At 37.6% G+C, this 26,078-nt stretch overlaps 3 protein-coding genes and 2 non-coding genes across 5 annotated transcripts; 2 read left to right on the top strand and 3 right to left on the bottom strand.

Annotated features, from left to right (window-relative positions):
* The first annotated feature begins 135 nt into the window (after positions 1-135).
* LOC148906525 (uncharacterized) lies at positions 136-2,977 on the top strand. The gene is made up of 2 exons (XM_089038217.1): positions 136-552; positions 2,016-2,977. The coding sequence occupies exons 1-2, from the start codon at positions 280-282 to the stop codon at positions 2,049-2,051; spliced, it is 309 nt and encodes a 102-aa protein (XP_088894343.1). The 5' UTR covers positions 136-279; the 3' UTR covers positions 2,052-2,977.
* Position 2,978: 1 nt separating this feature from the next.
* Positions 2,979-7,898, bottom strand: LOC116302340 (tRNA wybutosine-synthesizing protein 5). Its single transcript, XM_089038216.1, has 10 exons — positions 7,354-7,898; positions 6,949-7,015; positions 6,359-6,484; positions 6,177-6,226; positions 5,625-5,717; positions 4,995-5,180; positions 4,500-4,578; positions 4,251-4,316; positions 3,962-4,039; positions 2,979-3,282 (listed from the first exon to the last, which is right to left on the bottom strand). Exons 1-10 carry the CDS (start codon positions 7,788-7,790, stop codon positions 3,154-3,156), a joined length of 1,311 nt encoding a protein of 436 aa, XP_088894342.1. The 5' UTR covers positions 7,791-7,898; the 3' UTR covers positions 2,979-3,153.
* Positions 7,899-8,713: 815 nt separating this feature from the next.
* LOC116302304 (protein MMS22-like) lies at positions 8,714-25,972 on the bottom strand. Its single transcript, XM_089038472.1, has 37 exons — positions 25,792-25,972; positions 25,552-25,681; positions 25,028-25,153; positions 24,661-24,719; positions 24,405-24,483; positions 24,030-24,304; positions 23,397-23,512; positions 23,136-23,249; positions 22,395-22,497; positions 20,496-20,608; positions 20,126-20,191; positions 19,665-19,784; positions 19,142-19,194; positions 19,018-19,077; positions 18,267-18,374; positions 17,813-17,924; positions 17,295-17,373; positions 16,550-16,786; positions 16,157-16,250; positions 15,958-16,001; positions 15,013-15,145; positions 14,649-14,732; positions 13,900-14,052; positions 13,718-13,763; positions 13,507-13,587; positions 12,956-13,068; positions 12,441-12,501; positions 11,838-11,954; positions 11,517-11,615; positions 11,339-11,395; positions 10,992-11,038; positions 10,817-10,895; positions 10,427-10,485; positions 10,233-10,327; positions 9,910-9,970; positions 9,372-9,429; positions 8,714-9,060 (listed from the first exon to the last, which is right to left on the bottom strand). Exons 1-37 carry the CDS (start codon positions 25,946-25,948, stop codon positions 8,866-8,868), a joined length of 3,783 nt encoding a protein of 1,260 aa, XP_088894598.1. The 5' UTR covers positions 25,949-25,972; the 3' UTR covers positions 8,714-8,865.
* On the top strand, positions 20,725-20,846 carry LOC116302345 (U5 spliceosomal RNA). The gene has a single exon (XR_004197849.1). It is a non-coding gene; the product is annotated as a U5 spliceosomal RNA (small nuclear RNA).
* Positions 21,511-21,632, bottom strand: LOC116302346 (U5 spliceosomal RNA). The gene has a single exon (XR_004197850.2). It is a non-coding gene; the product is annotated as a U5 spliceosomal RNA (small nuclear RNA).
* Positions 25,973-26,078: the final 106 nt, after the last annotated feature.

The raw sequence follows: 26,078 nt of genomic DNA on the forward strand, positions 1-26,078 counted from the left end.
AATAAAACATTCCTTTTTGATAGCAATTAATATAATGAAAATTTGTCTGCCAATGAAAAGGTTTTTTGAGAGCACTCTGTTTGCCATGGCAACCATATTTTTCAATATGCTTATGTTTGAAACTAGTTTGTTTTTAAGGTGTTTGTCTCATGAATTTAAGGAAGCAATTGAAATTTCCGTCTCGGTTGAAAATATTTTAGTGAAAGCTCAACGTCTCTGGTTTTGAAACTTTTCCGGCATATTTCTACTCTGGGCTTTCGAATTATTTTCGGGAAGAAAATGGAGAAAAAGGAAGAAAGTAAGAAGGTGCCGATCTCAAAGGAGCGCTTGTTCTCACAACGTGAAAAGAAACTGGACAAGCTAAAAACTCTTAAAGCAGATGCCGAACACTTGAAGCAATCATTGACAGCTTTCAAAACGGAAGGCACAAAACACGACACTGCCAAACATGAGGCGCATAATGACGAGAAATTGTACGAACTTGTTATGGCAAGTGGGTTATCTGTCGACCACGACGTTGTGGAACATATTGTGGAGTTACTGAAACTAAACGTAAATCCTGACAGACTATTCGATGTGCTAAAAGCTATAACAAAGACGGAAAAAGAATCTGAAATGATTTCTGTTATATAAAAGAAAAATTTCAACATTAAGGTGGGAATTTGAGGATAGAGGGCAAATTCACGGGAAAATAAATAAAGGGAAATAGCTGATGACTAATAAGTTAGCGGGTTTTTGGTTATAATTTTCAAGGCTATAGACGGTGCAAAATTTGATAAGGGAATAGGAAAACTTTTATCTTATAGTTAAACAAATGCAGTTGAATTCAATTCCTTTGTAAATTTGATAAATGAATTATACAATAGATCTTTTTGATTTCGATTGAATTATGCTAAGATCTCCGGTTTGTTTGTCAGTTCATTTTTCATCTTATCTGAAAGCGAAAAATTAATCTTCGAAACCGTATTAAAAAAAAGAAATAAAATTATTGATTCATTAAAAATCGTTCAACCAAAAATGAATTTCACTTTCTTCTTCTCAACAATGACAATTTTAACTGCTTTTGTTACAAGACCAATAAAACTTTTTGATTGTTTTTTGAAAGGAACGGGTGGCAAAGGAGTATACTAATATAACAAAACTAGAAGCTTTTGGGATTTTCATCCTAATTCTGGTACATTAAGATACCAACGGAAATCTCGAGAAGCGAAAAAAATATTTAATAGACAGTCCATTCTTTTCAACATTCTTGATATTTTATGATTTGCAATGCGTTTTTTTTACCGGGTTTCTGTGTTTCATATAAGCGTTTTTGAAGGCACATTTCCTCGTCGTAATTGGTTTTGGCATAAATAAAGTAAACATAACATAAAACCAAGCCAAAGTAGTATAGAAGGGCAAAAATTTCCGGGGGGAGGTGGGTGGATGGAGATATTTGTAATGTTTTCTTCATAATTTGGAAATTTCATTGAAAGTTTCAAGCAAGCCTTGTACTTCGTAAATATTGGGAATATAGTTTCATTTGCAATACACACAAAATTTGGCAAGAAAATTTGAAATTCGAGGCTGTGACTTACAAACTAATATTTGTTTTTGAAATTATCTTTAAACCCTTATTTATTTAAAGAGGAAGCAGGTCAAAACATGGATTTTTAGCACCTATACCAGTACCATAGTAACGTTAGTTTTAATTAACCCAGATTTTTTTAGTTTTTTCTTTTTACTTATTCTTTTATAAGAGGATTTGACAATTGATTATTTTAACGTCCATTGAAAGAATTAAGATAATATTGAAACACTGACAACTAAAATTTAACGACTTGAAATCAAGATAATATTAAGAAACACTGAAAACTAAGAAATGCTTGATAATTCCAGGAAAAGAAGAAGAAAAAAACAACAAAAAACTCGAGCCACATTAAACGAAATGCACATGCGCAATTCCTCTCTTGATCAGAAATTGGTCACTAACTAAGAAATTGGTTTGAAATTAAAAGGATTATTATTTTATTAAGGAATTTAGGACCATACTTCCAGACATCGAGTGCTGAACCGTCGTATGGCAGCGCGAAGCATTTACGGCTACGCCGGAGATTTCGACCCCGACACCGCTATCCCTGGATTTACAGACTGATCAGGAAGCTCGGCCGAAGCCTAAGGGAGAGGTTAGTCGGCCCCTAGTCCGTGGATGATTAACCCCTTGCTATGACCAGCATACCCAATATGATCCTTTTTTCCTTGACCACTTATTATCCATAGACACTCCTTTCCATGTGGGATGCGTTTTTAAAGCTTATCGGGGAACTTGTTTGGAAATTTAGTGAAACATTTACAGCTATGCGCACGAGCGGAGATTTGGGCCCCGAAACGTACGCTATTTCTGGATTTATCAGGAAACATAATCTTAGCATAATCATAGATGCGCAAAGATAGTGCACAGAAAGAGTATGCTTGCATTGACAAATTGCAGTTTGCAAAGTCAACATTCTAAAAGTTCGGTACTTAGCAACGCTCGATCTATCTTGAAGTTGCGCAAGCACTAACCGAGTTTCCCGATGTTTCCGGACACTTTTACCACCTTTGGAAACATTAAGGAAACATGTTTTCTCCTTAACCATGGCCTTATTCTTCCCTCACTCCTTCTACCACTATCATTTAGATCACGTCCGATTCTTTCATTCGTTTATTCATTCTCCTTCCTAGTTTTTTCTTTTTCTCGTCCCTTATTTGCACTTCATATAAGGTAAAGATTTTTTTCAGACAATATAACGTTTTCTTTTTTTTCTATTTCTTTCTTGCCGCTATTTTAATTATCAAAAAGAGCCAGAAAGACGACTGAGGGAAGACTGCTTCCGAGTATTTAAGTGGCTTTCTTCCTCTTTAACGACAACAATCTAAACACTGTTTTGTCTAGCCTCCAAGTTAAAAAAAAAAAAAAAAAAATCGAGTCTATATCTATAACTCTAGTGCAAGTGTACTCAAGTATTATTTTTTTATTTCATATTGGTTATATGAATATTTACTGATTTAATTTCAAATTATTAAATTTTAAGAAGAACAATTATGGACAAGAATTGTATTTTAGTTTTCTTTCAATGTCAGCTTTTTTGTTTTAAACTTTTAATTGATTAAATAAAATATCGTTATAATAATTTAGAGTTCCTCTCGCTTTTCGTTGGTTTGATCCGTCAACTTGTTCTTGTCATTAGCTAAATTTGGCTCATTTTGGTCTTCAATCAAGTCTTCGATCTCCGCTGATAAGTTCTCAAGTTCATCAACAACCTTTAAAAAACAAAGGAAGTAGTCATTGATCAATATTTTTATAAGAATATTGGATCAATATTAATGTGAGAATTGAGTAAAAGACGCAATGATAAATTAGCCGTTCCGAATTTGAATTTCATTTCAATAAAAACGCTTTAAAGAATTTGGCCTTCATTATGCCATTCTCTACTTTCATATCCCAATAATACTTTCCGTCTTTTGGGGGTAACCAGAGGGTAAAAACCCACTTATTTTGCTGAAGGCTGATCAGACAATGTTGAAAATACTTTGTTTGGTATCCAAAAATAAAATGAAGAAGTAAAAAACAGAAAAAGATAGAAGCTTGGAGACGTTTAAGGTGAATTTAAAACATTTTTTCGTAAGTCAATACATTTTCTGTAAGACCAAAGCTCTCGATGATCTGTACACGCAAAAATAACTTGGAATAAACTGATAATCAGTATTGTACAGATAAAAGCAAGTATAGTATAAATTCAATTTAAAAACTTTTCAATTTGGGACAATTTTTTGATTGGTTACCCCCCAAAGATGCAAGGCATTGTGGGGATGTGAAAGTATAGAATGGGCAGTTTTTGTTCACATGCGCGGAATATTAGTCAATACTTTGGAACACCTTTGGATGGAACAAGTCTTAAAATTACCAAGGAATTACTAATGTAAGGTAGGATCTTTTTACCTCTTTGTCATTTACAATTTTCTCCATGTCAGATGAACTGAAGACACCATCTTTGTTAGAGTCAAGAACACCAAACATCTAGAGAAAAAATGGAAGCTATAATATTGTAATTACAATATTAAAATTAATGATAAAATGTTAACAATGCATGGTTTCAATGTGGAGGGGGGGGGGGGTGGGGGGTTGTAGGGGTGGGGGTGGGGGAAGAGGGGGAAAATGGCTCTTTTTTCAATTCTACATTTTCTCTATTTGTCCCAACTAGTACCCGCTAGCCATCGTATGAACTTACATTTTGTATGACGTTTGAAAATTTTTCATTCCACTTGTATTTTCCGTTGCCCATTAACACTTCATCCTAGTAGAGAGCAATATTTGATTAATTGAAAACACTGAATTGATGAGAATAATGGATTGAAGAGGAGGGGTCATATAATGATTAAGTCTTCAATTGGGCTACCTGTGTCTCACTTTGTGGAGGGGGAAGGGGAGGGAAAGGTGTAGTCTTTTATGTGAAATTTTTACTTCAACTTCTACTCACATTTTTCATCCTTTGAACAAACATTTCTAAGGTCATTTCCTCATCATCTAGCTCCTTCAAGAAACCAGCAAAATACTCCCTGAAAAGTGAAGGAAAAATCAGATAAAATAAATATAAAAAATGAGATGAGAGGAAAGTCTTAGGCCCCATTCACACTATGCCGGATAAATTTGAATCCGAATTTTTATTTATATAGTTAGGCCTGAAAACGATTTTTTCCAAATACAGTCTTGAGAGTGGAACAATTTGAAAACGCCAGCTCGGTAGCAGTATTAGTGTGGACGGAGAACATTTTGTACCTGAAATTTTTCGAATACGATGACATCATGATTGACATGGGCTCAATTTCAGCTTCGATGCACATGCTTAGATGCATGCACCTCTCCCTGGGTTAACTTTGTGCGCAGCACCCTTCCCTTAACAAAATCCTGGATTAGCCCGTTTTACATCTCCACAACGTTTTTTGAAATGGATGTATTTTAAATGTTAACGTACATTAAATCAACTGGTCCTTGTTCTTCCCCCTTGGCTTGAGCTTCTAGTACTGAAAACTTGAATTTGTCTAGAGTTTCAGGTTCTTTGTTTAAGGCAGGATCGCATTTCTGGGGTTCAAATCCTGGCTTGTGTGTGAACCAGACATTGACAGCAATATTACGATCATAGGATCTGACTTGGTGAAACCTAAAAGTGGGAAATGAAAATAATGATTAACTTTGTTTATAAAGGATAACACTTGACAGTCATTCAACTGATAAATTCATGTCCCTCTTTTAATGTCTGTAGTTAATTAGGGAAAGGACTGCCATTAACGTTATCATCCGAGCCACGTGAAGTTCTAACCATTTGAAGATGTATATTCAATAAAGGCAGCACTTTCTCCTCAGTTATTTTACGACTCTGAGAGTTTGCCCGGCCGAGGCTTGAACCACAACCTCCCGCACAACAGACCAATGCTTTTACCAACTGAGCTAATCGGGTGGAGGTGGAAACAAGGAATAAAATATCAAGTATAGATTACCCAAGTTAGGGGGGGGGGGGTGGGGTGGGGGAACCTGTAGAAAAACAAAAAGAGAGAACAAAAGACAAGGATATAAAAGCAAGACAGGATATATATGACAGTCTCACCATTTGTAAGGTATAAATAGACAGTCTCCTGGTTCCATAGCAACATGATAGACCTGAACGTCTCGCAGGCCTGGGTACTTGGTAAAATCAACCCTATAAATAATGAAGTGACACTTTTAAGATTTATGATAGGGATGTAGGGAGAGGGCAATGTACCTTTTTCCTGCCAAATCCATCATGAATTAAATTTTGGTGCCAAAGTCAAACTGAGGGTGGTCACTGCCAGGGTTTCTTTTAAACACACAGTGGTTTCAGTGGTTCTTTTACGTCCCTCTGATGTTGGTTAGTAATGAGGGTGGAGAGAGAGGACCGCCATTTAAAGTGGTCATCTGAGCCACTTGAAAGTCTAACCATTTGCAGATGTAATTACAAAGGCAGCACTTTCTCCTCAGTTATTTTAAGACCCTGAGTGTTGGTCTGGCCGGGACTTGAACCATGACCTCCTGCACAAAAGTCTGATGCTCAACCAACTGAGCCAACTGGTTTGTGGTTAAACCAATCAGAGCATGAGTAACTAGTAATCATAATTTCATATAAGGATCTATACTGTACCTATCAACATCTACTCCAGAGTATCCTCCTGAGGGATGGTCTATTTTTACCTAGAGGGTTTTAAACACACAAAAATTTAAAAAAAAAAAAAGAAAAAAAAAATCATTGATAAAATTTTTAATTGCTTTACAGTCATTGTAAAGTTATTATTATTATTATTACTATCATTAAAAAAGACCTACCTTTTTATTGTACTTCTTATAGTCAATGAATACTAACTCTTTTGTTCCACTAAATAAACAATTGATATTGTCAACATCATCATTATGAAGAACTGACTTAGTACCTCCACTGCTAAACCACATGACCTAATAATCATGATAGAAAGAGAATAATATTGAGTTAAGAATTATGACTTTTTAAAATAACTAGAGTGGAGCCCCATTAATTTTGAAAGTTATTATATCCAATTTTGAACAATGCAAGAGGTTTATAGCTGGATTATTAGCAATATCGTCAGCAATATTCATGGATTACAAATGAAGATTTCTTTTCATCTTGTAATTTGTCCATCAATAAAGAATCTTTGTAAGTATCCAATACAGTGTGTGCAACCATGTGACTCAAAATCCCTTGAGATATAAATAACAATGGCACAGCTGCCATCTTGGTTGATCTAACGAGAGATGCTAATGAGGAATGCTTTGTTATCTTCAACCAAGATGGCAGCTATGATGTAACATGCATATGCTCTTAGCCTTCTGATTGTAACATTTATATCCATAGTTGAGGTTGTCATGGACACTACTATAGCAGTGAGGCCTATACTTACCGTATCTACTAACATATTGTCAGTAATATCCTCACATTGTAGTGATGGAGGTAAAATAACATCTTTCCTGGTGAAATTTAAAAGTAATTTATTATCTATTACAATTTTTTATCAATGTATATCTTATCAAATTTGTTTATACTAAGGGAGGGAGGGATCATAGGAATTATTTAGGCTACATTAAAATTTACTTATTTTTTAAGAATATTCAAAATATTTGACCATATTTTTCATTGACAGTCTTAATTACACTTAAGTTCTTTGAAAGTAAAAGCTTAAATTGGAATAAAAGTAAATAAAAGCGTGTCAAACTGCACGACCTTCTGGAGTAAGCTAATATTTTTTATATTTAATCAAGAAACCAGCTGATAAATTTAATATAAGACAGCCTTTATCTATACTTACTGAAGAAATGGTAGAACCCCATGTACCATATAAATATCCTTCTTCTTATACGTGTCTACAAAGTCATAAAAAGCCAGATCTTGAGCAGGATTCGTTCTGTTTTCCTTCTTTCCCTGTTCAGCCACGACCGTGTATTTTTTGGCTTCAGGTAACGACTTGAAATACTCGTCTGTCCACTTAGAAAAAGCTGGAGAAAGTTTAGCTCCCCCTTTAATTAGAAGAGGAGTAATCGTACTAACGTATTTTGAGAAGAAGTCTTGTGGTGAAGGAAAGCTGTGAACAGTTTCGAGTGATAATTTTTCGTTTTGAGAGCCTAATGGCTCCAAATGTCCAGGCCATGTCGATGGGTCGTCATTTTCGGCCGAATTTACAGCAATTAAGAATTTGAAAATCAATAAAACTAAGAAGGGAGAGAGGAGAGAAACTAAACTGTTCATGGTGTCAGCACAATGGTAGAAAAACACGAATAATTCGGAATAAAAACAAGTTCCTGTTAACAATAGCCTACATATTTGTCCACCATCTGCATGTCAAGTGGTTGCTAAGTGAAAATTAAGGTGGCGCGAGACCTTATCAAAGCGAGAAGTACGAATACACGAAACAATAGCATTCATTATAGTGCAAAAAATTTGTGAAAAAAGAAAGATAGATAGGAGGAAAGAAAGATAGATAGGAGGAAAGAAAGAAAGAAAGAAAAAAGAAAGGAAGAAAGAAAGAAAAAAGAGAAAGGAAGAAAGAAAGGAAGAAAAGAAGAAAGGAAGAAAGGAAGGAAGAAAGGAAGGAAGAAAGAAAGAAAGGAAGAAAGAAAGAAAGGAGGAAGAAAGAAAGAAAGGAGAAAGAAAAGATACCAAAGACTAATACCAACATCAACCTTTCCAGCAGCTTTAGGCATTGATTTTACATAAACTTTGCAACTCTTGCCTCTAAATTGATAAAAGCGTTTTCATGTGAAAGCTGATTATGTACCATTCATTTAAGAACACAGCAGATGTTCAACAGCTTGTCCCATATCCCATGTCTCGAGAACAAGCGACTCTGACCCCTATCACGCCAGAAAATTACAATAGCGACCAATTATCCACTTTCTTGTGAGGAAATCTTAGCCAAGGACACACGGTTTCTTCCCTAGTTGGATTATAACTCGATGTTAGCCTTATCAGTTGTGTCGAAATGTCTTTTTAGCGTTAAATATTCTTATGAATCGTGTTTCTTGCAAAAACTCTCTTTAGAAAAAGTTGCAATGTTAAAATTTCTATTTACGGCCGTTTAATCTAAGTCCTTATGACCCACACCTGTTGTCTGTCATTAAACTGAATGACAATAAGAACGTATGAATTTCTTTTTTATTATAAATGCTAGTTTCTATGCCATATTCTAATTACAGTATTTTACAAAGTATATATACAAGGCTTTATCCATGAACCAATCAGATATAATGAAAAGACGCATCAACCAGCTTAAAAAGAAATAGCCACAGGGAACCCATAAAACTAATGTCCGTTTCTATGTCTGCTAATGCAGCTCCACTTCGTGAGCTTTTCCAATACGTTGAAGTAAATTCCTAAGTGCACTCCTCAGCTGTGAATCTGAGCCCACTCCTCGCTTCTGTTCGCTCTGAGTTATAGATTGCTTAAAAGCTGGGATGAGATCGGCTACGATGTCTGGATCAAGGATGGTCAACGGTTCGAAGGTTTTGAAAACGAGTCCCTTGAAAACGAATAAGAGAACTTACGATGTAATTCGACCTTGGTTGCTAAATACAGATAGTCGCTTGATAAAGGTATAAATTATTGCAAAAAAAAAAAAAAAAAAAAAAAAAAACTCTTGGGAATTTAGAAAAGTGGTCGCTAAATAGAGGTTGGCCGTACGATAGAGGTATAAATTAGTTCAAAAAACCTCTTTGGGACTTTTAAAAGTATAAATCAGTGAAAAAATTCTTCTGGGATCTTTGACAACTGGTCGCTAAACAGAGATTCTACTCGTAGAGAAGTGAAATCAGATAAAATGAGCGAACAAACCTGGAACTGCTGCAAGTTGTTAAACACGAAGTTTCTCATATTTGGCAGCAATGTATTCCTGAAAAGAGTTAAAAATAGTGGATGATGGATGGAAGGGAGAATGAATGAAATGAATGAGAGAAAGAAGGAAGGAAGTAAGTAAGAAAGAAAGGAAGGAAGGAAGGAAGGAAGGAAAGGAAGGAAGAAGGACAGGAAGGAGGAAAGAAGAAGGAAGGAGAAGGAACGAAGCCGCAAGCACGACCTTCTTCTCCCCCCTCCTGTCGTGGAGGAAGAAGGCGGGCCGTTCTTCGGAAACAGTAAGGCCCTCCTGCGGGCCGGAAGAGGAAGAAAAGGAACAGAAGGAAGAGCAAGAAAGAGGAAGAGGAAGCAAGAAAAGGAGGCAGGAGGAAGGAAGAAGGAAAGAAGGAAGGAAGGAAGGAAGGAAGGAAGAAAGAAACAAAGGAAGGAGGGAAGGAAGGAAGGAAGGAAGAAAAAATGAACAATCTTTATTATCATAACGCAATAAACACAAACTCCTGTTACAAGGTATTATACTAACCGATAATTCGGTTCCAGTGGATCCTTACAACTTTCTATCATCAGCGTAAGAAGATCGGTTGCTATGGAAACAAACAACCAAGAAAATAAATATATGTTAGTCTGGCAAACGCGAACTGCAATACCGATATGATGTAATGACATTATAATAGCGTTACACAAACTGCCTCCCCATCCTACCGTATAGAATGACCGAATGCAATAGCCTACCTAGTCTCCTACCCAGCCGCTATAAGTGTCGTCACGCCACGCTCACTCCCCTAAGTAGGAAGTGAGCGTTGCGTGACGAAACTAATAGCGGCTGGGTAGGACACTATAACCTACCTTGTCTGCGTATGTTTGGTGGTTCGTTGGCTGGTGATCGAGCATTACAGGCCAGGAGGCATCCCAGCACCGGTGCAAGAAGACACAGCGTGTTCCTGAGTACGAGGAGTGAAGCGATGAATACAAAATGATATGATAATGATGATATCGTAATAACATGTAATAATGATTATTTCAATGACTGATAACAATACCTTGCTGTTTCTCTTGAAGACTGAGTTCTCTTGAACAGCTGAACAAGAAAGAAAAGCGTCTGTAGACAAAGAAGAAAAACAACTCCTTAGGTCTTTATATCCTTGCAATAGACCGTTTTCTCAAGGTTGCGTGCGCATCCAAATTTAAGGAACTTGACGGGCCACGATACTAGAACACTAGTATTATCAGCATTGCTATGAAAATTTTTTCGATAAGAATTCATAAAATCGATCATTCTCCTCTTTACATATAAAACTGTCTTCTCAATTTTAATGAATTTGCGTTTTTCAGTTTGTGGCCCGTCAAGTTGAATGAGCACGCAACCTTGAGAAAATGGTCTATTCTCGTTTGTGCGAAATCTCTACAAAATGTCGAAATCCTAGTTTTACCGAGGTAAGATTCTGTGGTGGCTGTGGTAACTGTAAAAACGAATCTGCAATGATTTCAACTGTAAACTGGCGAAAATCGCTGAAAAAATGAAATAGGAAGGAATTAGGAAGTTGGGAACGGCAGACTTAATTGATAATACATGCAATATAAGTGGATAAGATGTTTTGAACTGACCTCGCATCGTGAGTGGGTTCCTCCATAAGAGAGCCTTTTAGTACAACCTGCGGATGGATAAAAGAAAGGATAGATGGACTTACTGATGGATGGGTGGATCGATAAGAGAAAGAATGGATGGATGGATGGATGGATGGGTGGGTGGACGGATGGATGGGTGGATGGATGGGTGGATGGATTGAATGGTGGAGGGAAGTGAAGATGGATTACCGTGTGAATATATAAAGGTTTAGTGGAAGGGATGGGTGGATGAATAGGTGGATGGGATAGATTAAAAAAATAAATCTATATGAACTCATTAGAATCAGAATTTTTCCTTCTTTACGTCAAGAATATCACCAACTTACGAGGAATGGATTTTTTACTGCGACGTTCCCCGGCTGACTGGCTGCCGCCTGTGATTTCTAAAAAAAACAAAAAAAACTGAACTTGAATTAGGTTTCCTTTGTTTTAATTCCAATTTTGGCGTGAAAACGCGGCCGAAAACGTCCCAGAAATTGCAAGAACAAGATGAGACAGGATTACCTGACAAAGCGGATGAAAATATTTCCCAAATATTTGACGGATTTTTCGTTTGATAAAATCATCTCGTCTGAAATCCAGGTAAGACAAACCCTGCAAAAACTGCCAAGGAAAAGAATGTTACAAAAATCTGTTCTTAGATTTTTTTCAAAATAGCCGGAGAACGTTGTACATGATGGATGATGGTCGTAGAGTGAGTAGAGTTGTTTGTTGGTTCTCCGGCTTCTGTGCTTTTCTCCGGATTCTTTCCCACATTTAAACAAGTAAAATATTTGATGTTTACCATACAAAATTTGCTGCGACAAATTTCCTGCTCGAACTCACCCAATGTAAATAAGCTTTGACGCACTGAAGGACCACGGAAAGCATGGCCTTTTTGTTGCTATGCAACGGGACTATCAGCTGATCTAGTAACCTTGGTAACAGGCAATGTGGTTGGGTCTGTAGTGGGAAAATCGAAAGAACTTTAATTGTGCAGATATTTTATGACTTTGAAAAACACACATTACGAAATTGCCGTGCTGTGAATGTAACGTGTCGGAGAATTCTGATTGGTTGCAAAATTGTATCGCGCGCTATGATTGGTGGAAACGATATTCATCTATATTATGACCGTGTCCAAGCATTCTTATTGGATTCAAATTGTGTCAAGCGTTATGATTCACACAAAGAATATTCCTCTGCATAATGAAAGTGTCCAAGCATTCTGATTGGATGCGAAATTGCGTCACGCGCTATGATTGGCACAAAGAATATTCATTTGTATCGTGACTGTAGTCCAAGCATTCTGATTGGATGCAAAATTGTGTCGCGCGCTATGATTGGTGCAAAGGATGCTCATTCGTACTGTAGCCGTTCCGTTTTAAAGTCAAACGAAATCTTCTTTAACGGAGGGTAAATTATATAATAGAGTATTTTATAATTCACCTTGCTGTAAATGATTTTATAACAATGCTTGAAGAGTAGACCGGATACTGAATAGGCAAGTCTGGAAAAAAATTATTATTAACATTAGTAAAATCATTCTGAACATAAGAACCAACATCATCATCATCATTGTCGTCACCATCATCATGATGGTCAGCATAATACTCTTGTTAACAATCATCACCAAGGTCACCAATTTCATGGTCACCATCATTATAATCATCATCGACGCCAACATCAGCACCACCACCATCACCACCACCATCATCATTGTCACCATCATCATCATCACCACCACCATCTGGAATCATCATCGTCACCACCAACATCTTTATCATCATCATCACCATCATCATCACCACTACCATCATCATCACCACTACCATTATCATCGCCATCATCTTTATCATCTCGTTAGTGGCAGCAGCACTTTCATCACCAACACCACCAATATAATATCGCATTCATCACGATCCTTCTGCCTCAGTCATATAATGCAGCCATGCCTCCATTACCTCAAGGAGTCCTGTGGGCCACCAGTACTGATAAACGAATCGATGTATTTTGCTACGTCACCAAAGTATATCTGACATCGCTCACGAAATTGAATAACTTCATCAAACTTGGTCTGCAAGAAAGAGTTGTTGCATTGTGTATTATCATCACCACCATCATCTTCACTAATGTCACGTATCAACACACTCATCGTCATGTAACATTTTCATCATGATTACTTCCATCATCATCTGGATCATCATCATCATCATGTGTTATCATTATCATCGTGTATCCTCATTTTGGATCATCATCATCATCATGTAATATTATCATCATCACCATCAGATAATCAGCATCAGTATTATCATCGTCATGTAACATTTCATCATCATCACTGCCATCATTAACATTTTTTATCATCTTGCAGTGAATCATCATCATGGGTTATAATCATCATCATCTATCCTCATTTTGGATCATCGTCATGTATCATCATTTATCATCATTATCATTAATACATCACGTATCTTATCATGATTATTCTCAAACACTCCTCCGACAGACTCACCAGGGTCGTGTTGTAGCTTCCTACTGACATGATGAAGAGCTTAAGTGTGTTCTCACTGTTGCTACTTGACGCCAAGCCCGCCTGAACAACAAAGAAAGAAGATCTTACTCAACAAGTCGATGGAAAGCATTAGAATTGGCCAAACAAAGCCATTGGCCAGGAAACCATGAAAGACCGGAAGTGACATCATTTAACGTAATAATTTACATACCTGGTTCCTTGTCAGCCATTCCATTTCCGGTACCTTTGCGATAGCTCTAAAAAAAATTAAACACGCACACATAAATTTCTATACGAAAAATTCCTTTTGAAAAAGATTGAATCTACCACAGGAAGCCCAATTTTGTTAATTTATCGACACGACAACCGAGGTTGGGTTCCCTTTGGCCTCACCTTGTTAGGGCGGCACAGTTATCATTTGAGGGGGACAGTTGTAATAAACATCGGAACCACGTGTGAATCACGTGCGTCTGTAAGGATTCTGCCTCCAAGAGGTCTGGGACTCCAGGCGCCGGAATCACGTGACATAGAAACCGACAACTGAAACTGCAAGAAGAGAGCGGTTCATTTGAGAGGGAAAGTATGGATGCCTTCAATTTCATTCATTTTATTTACGGAATCGAGTCTTTGCATAATCACGCGATGGCAGCCATGACAGAAGGCACAACAATAGTCTTTTTCCCATGGGAAACTGAATTCCTTCTCAAGTCATGAAATCGCATTGGACCAGATTCAATTCTTCCTGCGTCCTGTCGTGGCTGCCATCACGTGATGGTGCACAGCCCCATTGCTTGTTATCGATCAGCTGAATGAAACTCATTAGCATCCTGCGATGACTAGCCTGCATGCATCTGAACACATACTGTTGGTTAGGTTTGTCTGCGAATCAGCGACAGATTTTTTGTTCTAGACCCCCAGCTACGTATCTAGATATATGTACTAAATTGTGATTGCTTTATTCCTACTCTCACTCTCGCGCCCTCTCATTGGCCACTTAACGTTACTCGAATCAGACAGCCTGGATAACCGCTGAATTTTGCGCGAGCTGCCGCTTAGTTGTTTCAGCTAGTTACCAGGCCTTGCTCCTCCTTTATCTTGCTGATTAACGAGGATGTGATATAAATACACACTCTTGTACCAACCTTGCAGGCAGTTCGTCTTCAGTGCCATATTCTCTTATGAGACTCGACAATGATGCGCCAGGGGCTCCTGCTCGTTCAGGATGTCTGTATGAGAGAAAGGAAATCAGTATTTTGGATATTTTGAGTCTGTTTGTAACTGGACAAAATGATAACTGAGGGGGTGGAAACGGGGGCTGACATCTTCAGGAACCCATGGGTTAAATTTTGTTGCTTATCACGTGATGGCACAAAATATTTTTAGAACTCTTTCTGTGGAAAACCAGAACTCTGAGCACAGGAAGCCCAATGTAGTCAAAAGTAAATTTCACGACGTTGGACACAGACGTTACAGCAGTGGAAGAAAAAAAAAGGTTAAAGTTGGTACCTGTCCAGGGTAAGGAGAGCAAATCCTGCCATAGTATCAGCGAGAATGATGGGCAACGACGTCACAACACTACGATCTCGAATCAGCTTCTGAAGATGAGGAAACAAGTGTGTCCAAAGGCAACTCACAATGTCTGAAAAGGTAAGAAAATATACTAAATTGAAGAGGAGAGTTAAGATTAGCTACTACTAGATAGATGAGGCAGTAAGCCGTGTGGGATGGGCTCGGGTTTCAACTCACCAATTACCATGCGTAATAGGTAAATTACGAAGGCTCGTAATTTACCCATTACGCATGGTAGTTAGTGAGTTGAAGTGATGACTTCTCCCCCTTAGAGCAGCCCCTTAGGCATTCTGGTATTAAAGCTTTTGTGGCTGACCCGAGTAAAAATAATAGCCAATCAGAATGGAGAAAAGATTGCGAAACTGAGGTGTCACTTTTGAAATTATGTATTTCAAGGCCACTAAATATATAAAGCCCCGTTTACACTAGCGATTTTTGCTGCGATTTTTTTTGCGATATTGTCCATAATAAATAATGGTAAAGAATTTACTTGTAAAGTTTTTTTCAGGATACCAAGATTTTCCTAGACGAATGTCTCTTTTGAAGGATGAAACAAAAGATTTCATATTTCCGAAAATTGCCACAAAAATCGCAGCAAAAGTCGCCGCAAAAATCGCCAGTGTAAACAGGGCTTGAGATAGTGTTTGTTTTTGAAAGCTTGATAAAAGTGACACATTAACCATTGAGTTTTATATTTTCATAGCAATGGTGGGTATTATTTTCTTTCTTGCGGTCAATTTTTGCTAAGTTCCTGACACCTCACTTTTGCTGTGCCATTATATCTAAGTAACTATTTCAAATCAACTGGTTATAGACCACAATGTATTATTTCATTGGAAACAAATACTTTGACCACTAAATACACACTGTTTTGGCCACTACCTGGTCGAGATTCTTCGATACTCATTCTGTCTGGGTTGTGTGGTCTAAAGGCAAAAAAAGAAAAAAAAGTAAAGAAAAGAAAAAAAGGAAGAAGAAAAAGGATGAACAAAGGCTCTTATTTATAGAGGAATCTATCAAGTTTTTTTTGCTACGAAATTTGGTCTAAAAGAGAATGAAGACTAGAGTCAGACTCTCTTACCGTATGGCGTCGAGTATCGATTGTACAAATGCTAGCAGATGGCGAAGCTCGTTTTCTCTACAGCTGGTAAAGAGGTAATTAAATCCCTCGCTTTCTGTACAATAAAGAGGGAAAAGCTTTTCTTTAATTCGTGGGCCGAAGAAAGGGGCATCAGCCTGATACTACCCTACCAGCACTATCCTACATCACACATCAAACAGCACAGTAAATAAAGAAATAATGGACAAGGGAATGAGGTGTATTTAATAGGGAAAACAGCACACCCAAGTTGAATGGTTTTAATTGTTATGAAATGATTCTTGGAACAGATTGAGTAAGAGACTATTAAATACGTCGTATGGTACACTTCCTACATTTGTGTAGCCTCTTATATCCCCTTCTAAGGTTACGCACCAAGCAACTTTGTCTCTGATAAATCCTGCTTGTTCTTATGTTCAAATACTTCTTGTGTGCCATCAAGATAAAGGGCCACAAGGTCCCACGAGTGCCTTTGATGGCCCTTGTCTCGGTTGCTACTGCTGTTTTCAGTGTACTCCTTGACAACCGTTGAAAAAATGTCAGCAACTTTGCACGCCAAGTAGCCAAAATCGGTTTTCCTTTCTTTGTAGACCAGCATGAGAGAAAACAGACCTGGAGAAGAAGAAAAAAAGAAGATGATTAGCAACAGAAAATGGCTTGCTCTTTATTGTACTAGTCAATGGGGAAGGAATTCTGAGGCTTGTCAGGTGATGAAAGTAGACGTGACGATGAAAAAAACACATAATAATTATGATGGTGACACATGATGATGACATTTGATGACACATGATGATGAAACATGATGATGCATAATAATGATGATGATGACAACACATGAAGATGGTGACACATGATAATGACAATGACGACACAATGATGGTGATGTAAAATGACAATGACACAAGATGATGCATGATGACAACACATGATGATGATGGTGATGCATGATGATAATGCATGACGATGATGATGATAATGAATGACAATATTATAACTGTAGTTGATAATTAATGATGTTGATGATGAGAGTGGTGATACAAATGGAGATTGAAGATAATAACTTCAATGATGATGGTGATAATGGTGGGTGAAGATGGTGGTGATAATACTTATTCTGTACCTTTTAAAATAACCAATTTTTTATTAGGTTGTTCACTACTAAAGTCAAGTAGGTCCAGAAAAGAACACATTTTGTTGGCCTGTGTAATACAAAAACACAAAAATCCATTGAAATTGAGTGTAACCTTTAAGTTTTATTAATACCCTGTAAGGGGAACTGAAAACTTAGAAATCCAATAGTAATGTATCTTGTTAGGTTTCGCAGAGGAAGGAAAACCAGAGATTCTGTAGAAAAACCAATGAATCAAAATGGAGATGTAATAAACTCTAGTCACTTGTAATCCCAAGTCCATTGAACTTAATATCAAATTGAACTAAGGATCCCATAGATGAAAGGCAAGTGAAGTATTGCTATGCCGCCTTTGATCCTTTAGTAACCATTTAGTTTGAATTTCTTACAGATTTTTAACTTTATATTTTCAGAATAAAAAAAAGGGAAATTGGAACATAAATGTTAGGGGTGCCCTCTCCTTTCGCGACTGCAACAATCATTATACCCATGTAACAAGAAGTACATACCACATCTTCAAGTTCTGCTACACAAGAAAGAGTGAGAAACAGACTTAGAAAGTGCCGCACTCCTGTTTCATTCAGTTCTTCCATACGGCGCTTATGAAACTTGGAATAAAATCTGGAAGAAGAAAAAACCTGGTAATTCCACCATCTTAGTGATTACATCGTATATTCCAATTCGGAAACTTAACACTAATGTACTAACAATTAACTCATGATTGCAAGCTGCAGGGCTGCTAACTGGGTCTTAATATGCAGCTCATAAAGTCCTCCACGGTTCATAAATGTAAAGTGCATTGAGAAAATGTGAAATGAGATATATAAGAACATGATCATCATCATCATTATTATCATATTATCATACCTACTCCCCACCTCTCCCTCCCCTCCCCCACAGCATACTCTTGGTCTTTCATTCTATGTACGATACTATCATCCCTCCCCTCCCATAGAACCCTACCTTCCTTTCATCTGTTTCCAGCCTTGTAGTGATCCAGTGCTCAGGAGTTTATTGAGATGAATGGCAATCAAACGAAGCAGTAAAGAAAAGCTGTTTTCTTGGTCCATACTGGTGAGTGATAAACAAATATGTTCATACATACCTTATCTAAAGGCCAGAGTATACATATACAACAATAATTATCAATAGATTTAATTGGTAATGCAATGTTGTCTTATTACAGACCATGTGTCATTCCCAAGAGTATCATTTTTTGTCATTCCCTGGAGAATCATTTATTTGTTTAATAGTTGCGCATGAGAAGACACATGAATTATGGATACAACTCAAACAAAGAATATCTTTCTCTAGGGAATGACCCCTGGTCTGAAATGGGTAAATGTTGTATTAAGACAAATAAGGTCCATTGCTGCAGAGAGGAAAAAGGGGAATAGAAAGAAAGAAAGAAAGAAAGAAAGAAAGAAAGAAAGGAACATAAAAGACAGACAAAAAAGAAAAAAAAAGAATAAAAAAAGAGAAGGAAGGAACGAAAGGAAAAAATGAAAAACAAAAATGAAAAACTGAAAGACAGACAGAATAAAGGCGAAAAATAGAAAGAAAAAAGGTATGGATCCCATTTTTTCACTTATCCTACCAAGGTAGTAACCCTTCCAATAATCAATAATTGGGTTGGAATCCCCCTGGAGCTCGGCATTTTTTTCCAAGAAAAATATGCTTGATGAAACATAAAAATCACATCTTTAATTATCACCTTGTTTGTACACCACGACAGCGATCAAAGCATTGTTCTGTCAACTGACTTGAACTCAAACTGAAAAAATTGAAAAATGTTAAAAGGGAATGGTCCTAGAAAATGGCATGATTACATCTCATACCTAACGGTTGCCATGCCATGTAGTGAACTACTAGGAATGTTGAATAAATCATTCTAAAGAAAGAAAGAACCCAAATAGTTAATACAGCTTGGGACTCCTGTGGTTTTTGCTAATTTGATAGGCTTATCATTACTTTTATTGGTAAGGTAATAAATTACTTAGGTTGGTTTGGCTGTGGTGTATTCATAATTTTGTTTGTAAGGTGGGTTGCCTGTGGTTTATGCATCGTTTTTTTGGTAAGGTTGAGTTAAAAAAAGGTAAATCTAATATTTTACTTCAATGCGAGAGTGATTGTCCAATTCTCTCACACCAGGAGCTCACGTATGAAGCTCTCGAAAGTGCGCACTTACCCCCTCAGTGCTCCTTATTTTGTGTATTTAAAGCGAAAGCTACACAGAACAGAGAGAAGTCGAAACAGATGTGGACCTCTAGCACTGAAAGCTGTGCACTAACCAACTGAACTATGACTGCTCCTCAACCATTCAGGTTGGGTTGCCTGTGGTGTTTGCTAACCATAACTCACCATCTTCTTGTGAAAGTAATCCCACAGCCAGAGAATGAGCCCAGTGTGTGCTGACCAATTAATAGACACAGTTATGCAACACTTTAAATAAAACCTCCTCTGAGCCTCTTCATGACCATCCTAATAACGAAATAGATCAAAAATCCTCAGTTTGCTAAAAACTCTGCCGCAAATAATGCTCCTCGGCTTGGATGCAATGTTTTCCATTTCAGACCACGTGTCATTCCATTGAGAATAAGATTATTTGTTTGAGTTGTATCCATATTCATCTGTCTCCTTATGTGCAACCATTAAACAAATAATTGATACTCTGGGGTAAGACACTGGAGCGCACTGGAGGCGAGGAGGTTCATTGGTCAAAATTTCTTGTCTCTCAAAGAAATTTATCTTTTAACGCAGACAATCCATTTGGCATGGCTTTTTCAACAACTTTTGAACAGCAGAGGCTTTCTCACTCTTACCTTAAGTGCACTAAGAGAGGTCTTCAGAAGGTCAAACACAAACACCCAGTTGCCTGGAACAGACCCCTGTCACCACAGGAAGACCAATTTAGATAATGGAGAAAATATATAAAAAAACAAGATCAAAATTTTATGTCAGTGTAATAAATTAGGAAAAGCAAAAAGAAAGTTCGACACATCTCTTTATTTTACGTTTTTTCCCACAAAAATCTCGAATCAATCACTCAACCCTTCTTATTTCCATATTTGCTACGTTTCAGCTTCAGATTGGACAATGTTTGTTTTCTTGCTTTCTGATTGGTCGAGAGCGAAAGCCATTTGTGTGTCACGTTACGTTTTCCAGCTCACAGGAACTCCCGTTTTAAAATACCTTCTTTTTGGCGGAAAAGACGCCTTTCTCGTTATACCAGTACAGAGGAGCCACATGCGATACCAGCCACCAAGAAAAGCCAACGGGATCTTTACAGTTGAAGTTCAACGGAGCTAAAAAAAAAGACATGCGCAGTGTGTTTTTAAAACGTATAATCCATACTGAGCGTCATCCCACACGTCAAAGAGAGTCTAGGCGGTAGTCTTCGACTTACGAATCAACTTTTTCGTTACTCTGGTTTCCCTTCAGAACGCACAAATCTTTCGCCTTTTACTAAAGATTTCCGTGGAGGGGAACAACTTAATGAGTCTATAGACTAATTTTTTGTCGCCCTGCCTTAGTGGCGGGGCAATTACCGAAAAATAATCTAAATCTTTGACTATATAATAAGAGGTTTTCCGTAAATTCTCACACGGATGCTTGCATGGTTGGCGCTCGTATAGCGTTTTTGAGACCGAGAAAAAAATGCTTAAACTGACTAAAAAAAGTGTGAATCGTTTTATACTTTAGTATCTTTCGCGTTTTGGCCATAGTTAACCTCTATTAACTATGTTTTGACATATCGAATGTAAGGATTTGGGATGAATCGCGTAGATTTGAAAAAAACATGACGTTTCTCGTTGTATATTTTCTTGTTGGTCTCGCATCGAAAGTTGATTTCGTAAACCATTATCAGATTTGATGAAAAGGTAAATTATACACCGTGAAAAGATGAAAAAACTTACTGACGTTTCGGACGCTAGTCCTTCGTCGGAGTAAAAGAGAAACTTCACTTCTTTCTCTTTTACTCCGACGAAGGACTAGCGTCCGAAACGTCAGTAAGTTTTTTCATCTTTTCACGGTGTATAATTTACCTTTTCATCATTACTGTTTCATTAGAAACACCGAAGCAGCTCACACTAGTTTTTAGCTAGTTATATCTCATTATCAGATTTGTCATCTGTTATGACTACGCCGACATCCTCTTTTGGAAAGCACGGCGTAAGACTTCCAATTAATATTTACATTTGTTAAGAGCCCCGCCGTTAAAGCAGGGCGACAAAAAATTAGTCTATAGACTCATTGCGTTGTTCCCCTCCACGGAAATCTTTAGTAAAAGGCGAAAGATTTATGCGATCTGAAGGGAAACCAGAGTAACGAAAAATGGATTCGTAAGTCGAAGTCGACCGTCTAGACACTCTATGACATGTGGGATGTCCTTTGAATATTTATGATCTTACGATTCATGTCGATGAACACCTACTACGCATGGCAGAAGGAATGATACAATTTATTGAAATATTTTGAAAATACCAAATTTAAATTATTTAGTTAGTTTGAGAAAAAAGTTATTTAGTTTCACTTATGTTTTGTTTATTTTGTTTTGGGGGGTTAACGAGTTAAAACGTCGAGAAAGCATAAAAGCGAAATAGAGCGTAACGCATTATTATTCACGCAACGCAACGCTGTGACGACCACGTGCGTCACACATTGAAAATCCAAAAAAAAAAAAGCTTTTGTCTTATTCATCTCAAAAGTAAAAATATTGAAAAGAAAACGAATTATAGCAAAAAAAGATTTTTCAAACACGTATTTGTCTAACAAAAACCAAACCAAACGAACGAAAAAGCAAAAACAAAACAAGCAAACAATGAAAAAATCCAAGTAGATACCCTTTCTTGGACGATATTTTCGCATTACTTTGGCATTGAGAAAATTTTTTCTTAGTACCTTGGTTCGAGTATTTTTTTGTTTGAAGAGCATATTAAGGATTATTTTGTCAAGACAAAGTTTGATAACTTTTGAAAAATCATACAGGATATAAGATTGAGTAACCATGGTAACAACACAGGTAACCCACTCAAGATATTTGGACATAAAAAAGTACAAAAAAACCTGTTTGAATTTATATAGAAATACCATATGTTGCAGGAGAGTCTTGAGTGTCGTTTTGCATGGAGGTTGAGGTGTCTTCCGGATTCATTACTTCATGTAAAATGCAGGACAGCGACGACCAAAATGGCTGGTTAAAACAAAGTGTTTTGTTATCAAGTCTAACCTGTCTCTGGTACAAAACTTATATTTTTATTGCATGCCAAAGGTTTAGTACTTGGACCCTTCGAGTATGAGCAGACGTTTGTCTTTGCAGCCCTTTCACCAATCCTATTCCCAGAACCTGCGTTCATAGTACGTAGACAGCACCATGGAAGGTTTCTTGGTGCTGACTATAAAGGTGCTGACACAGGGTGCAACATTGCATGCAGCATTGCACACAACAGGACTGTTGCAGCCTGTCTACCCCAAACTTGTTGCATGCAACAAATCTGAAGTTCAATCACACTCTACTCTTGCAACATTGTGCGCAAAAAAATTTATCATGTGAACATGGCTGCAGCCTTACCTGCAACATTTGACATTTCCAGCCAACCAGCTTACACCAAATTTATAATGGTTGACCAAATATCTTAACATAGCAGGCTGACACAAGCGACGTTGCATGATTTTGTTGCAATGTGTGTCACCCTGATTCAAATTTGTTGCTTGCAGTGTTGTGTGCAATGTTGCATCGTGTGTCAGCACCTTAAGTAACACAGGTCCAACACTTGTCTTTTCACACAAACAAAAGTTGAACAGACAAAAATCAAAGACAACTGTTCTTACCTCGATATCAAAGTTAGAAGACAGGTGATCCATTGTTTGGATGAGAAGAACCCACAGCTCACAAACACATGAACAGGGATAGGGTGATGCCCTGTGGGAATCAGCACGGTTTACCTAGCGTCCAATCAAAATATTCTATATTAGAAAAACAATTTTGAGAGGGACTGGTAAAAAAGCTTTCATATGTGAGTAAGGTCTGGGTACTAGGATGTTGCCCATGTAACTGTGGGGGGAGGGGAGAGTAAATTCATGAGAACATACTTTATTGTAAGAAATAGCAGCCAGAGATGTAAGATCCCATAACAAAGGCATCACAATCCTTTTAACAGAATCAACAATGTTGTCCACCTCACTGGAATGGCTTCTAGTTTCTTTATCTGAAAAACAAACAAAATTTAGAGTCTGATGAATAACTGTACATGACTGATAGCTTAAGTTGTTTCTTTTTGAACCAAGAGAGGTGGGGTAGGGGATGAAGAATAATGACAAGTTGGTAATTCAAAACTCCTTGCAGAGGCAGTAAAATAAAGGCAAATCTGGGACCCCTTACTCATTGGAGGTAATATGTAGACCGATTCCTCCCACTGGATGGATCTGCATGGGAGATATTGTCACCCTCTTGGTGTCAGAAGGTAGAAAATATCCATACCTCCCCGAAAGAGGGGGATTGGAATTTCCAAGGGGTGGGGAGGGTCTGAGGTACCCTGGTCCCAGAGGCTCGACGAATTTTCTCCTGGGCACGTATATTTTGAGCCACGAAGCTGTGAGTTATTTGCAAAGCAGCGAGAATATTTTTTGAAGTTTCTAAGATTATGTAGGTCTAACGTCTACCCCTCCCCTAGAAATGCACAGATTTTTTCTGGTACTACAATCAAGTACATAGAAAGCATCTACCTTGCTTTAGAAGTATCTCCCACAATGCTTGTAATGTATTCCAGATTAAATCCAAGTACAAATGAAAAAGATGCGACACAGCTGACGGGCGGGAGGACGAGAAGATACCGGGATTGTCTGCTCTGATGACTGAGGCAAGAGGTAATTCTGTTAACCTCCCCAGAAAAAGAACCAGAGCTTCTAGTTGCTTTCGTATGATGGTTGATATGCGAAGCAGGCTTTGGATGAACTGGTTGTCAGCGAAATGCAAGGTAGTCCATGATGTCATTAGGCAACTGAAAAAGAAAAAGGAAAAAATGGTCAATTATCACCCCTGATATCTCCAGTGTGCTACACACTGTTGTAATTAATATAATACAGTATATTTCTACTAACTTGTTTATGAAGTAATGAAGGTATGCCATAAAGGTAGCACATTCTTTTCTTATATCTGTACATTTCATATTTGCTTCATCTGAAAAACAAAAATCATAGTCATTTTTTAATAAAATAAGATAAAATAAAATCCATTTTGGTATAAATCATAACTTGAGTGGCCACCAACTTTGTCCCCCCCTCCCCCTATACACACACGCCAATCCTGGATCCTCCAGAAAGATAATTGAGGCACACTAAACAGTGTAATACTTACGAGAAAGAGGTAGGATTCCTTCTTCACTCTGCATACTCTCTAGTTTGAAAATCTGTTGTCTAAAAAAATTAATGGACTCATAAATGTGTAGTACCAGAACCTCCTCCACGAAAGGGAATTGGAATTTCCAAGGGGTGGGGAGAGCATATTGTGTTGTTCATCCATACCTCCCCCAGGTCACAGAGGGGGATTAGAATTTTCAAGGGGTTGGGAGGGTCTGAGGAGGGTATATTGTGTAGTTCCAGAAAATAGAGATGCAAAAATATCCCCAAATCCACCACAAAGAATAGAAACTTCATCTTAACATTTTCTACAATATTCTCTGTTGGAGGGAGGGGTTTGGATGATTTTTGGAGTAATTTCATACCTGAGTAGGTAAAACATTGAGTCTGTCTGACAGAAAAGAGCACTGCATGCAACAAATTTGGACCCAAAGAGCTTGATAACTGGTTCTCTGAATGACTTGGTGGGCATTTCTTCTGGATGTATCAGTCTACAAGTTAAATAACAATTTTCCAATGAGTAAACTTATTATAGTCTAATAACAAAATAATACTTCAGTATATCCTCCTCAGACCCTCCAAAAACTCCAATCCCTCTCTAAGGGGGGTTGGTATGGATATTTTCTATAACTACATAATATATCCTCCTCAGACTTTCCCCACACCTGAGAAATCCCAATCCCTCTTTGTGGGGGAGGTATGGATAATTTCTGGAACTACACAATATACAGTACCCTCTTAAGAGCCTTACCACCCCCTGGAAATTCCAATCCCATCTAGGAGAGGTATGAATGGGGGGAGGGTTGAGAGTGTTTTGCAAGGGGAGTATGTCGCCCTCTTTCTTCTAGCAAGACATGCACGATAAAGAGTAACATATAAAGCTTATTACCCATCTAACACTCCTTGACCAAGATAGCTATTCAAAGTTGCCTGTTCTCTTTCATCTTTGAGGAAAAACATTTTCCCGTCGCATTCAAAAGGAAAACAAAAAACAGCTGTTTTAAGATTTCTTGGAGAATCTACAAAAACAATCATTTAAAAAATATAGTTTAGAGCCATAAATCCAGAATAATAATTTACAAAACAACTTGATAAAAATACTGAAGGAACGTTCAAGACTTTCGTAGACCTTCAATCCTTTCCTCGAGTTTATCTGCGATTGCTGCAGGAAAACTTTGATCATTAGGTCGTTGTTCAACAACTCCATCTTCGGTATCCATCATTTCAAATTCTCCACTTTCAGTCCATTCTGAGAACTGAATCTCAGAATCTTCGAGATCCTCCATTTTGTCTTGGGCTTTCTCCCTTCAAAATAACAAATTCCCCGCCAATTTTACGACTCTTTACGAATCGATACGAAAAGGTATTGATGAAGTAATTGTTAGGTTACCTTTCGTGACGAATAAAAATCGACTT

The sequence above is a fragment of the Actinia tenebrosa genome, unplaced genomic scaffold (genome assembly GCF_029948245.1).
Source record: "Actinia tenebrosa isolate PJP-AT-01 unplaced genomic scaffold, QUT_ActTen_1.0 PGA_scaffold5__44_contigs__length_20552954, whole genome shotgun sequence".
In the NCBI taxonomy this organism is placed as follows: domain Eukaryota; kingdom Metazoa; phylum Cnidaria; class Anthozoa; order Actiniaria; family Actiniidae; genus Actinia; species Actinia tenebrosa.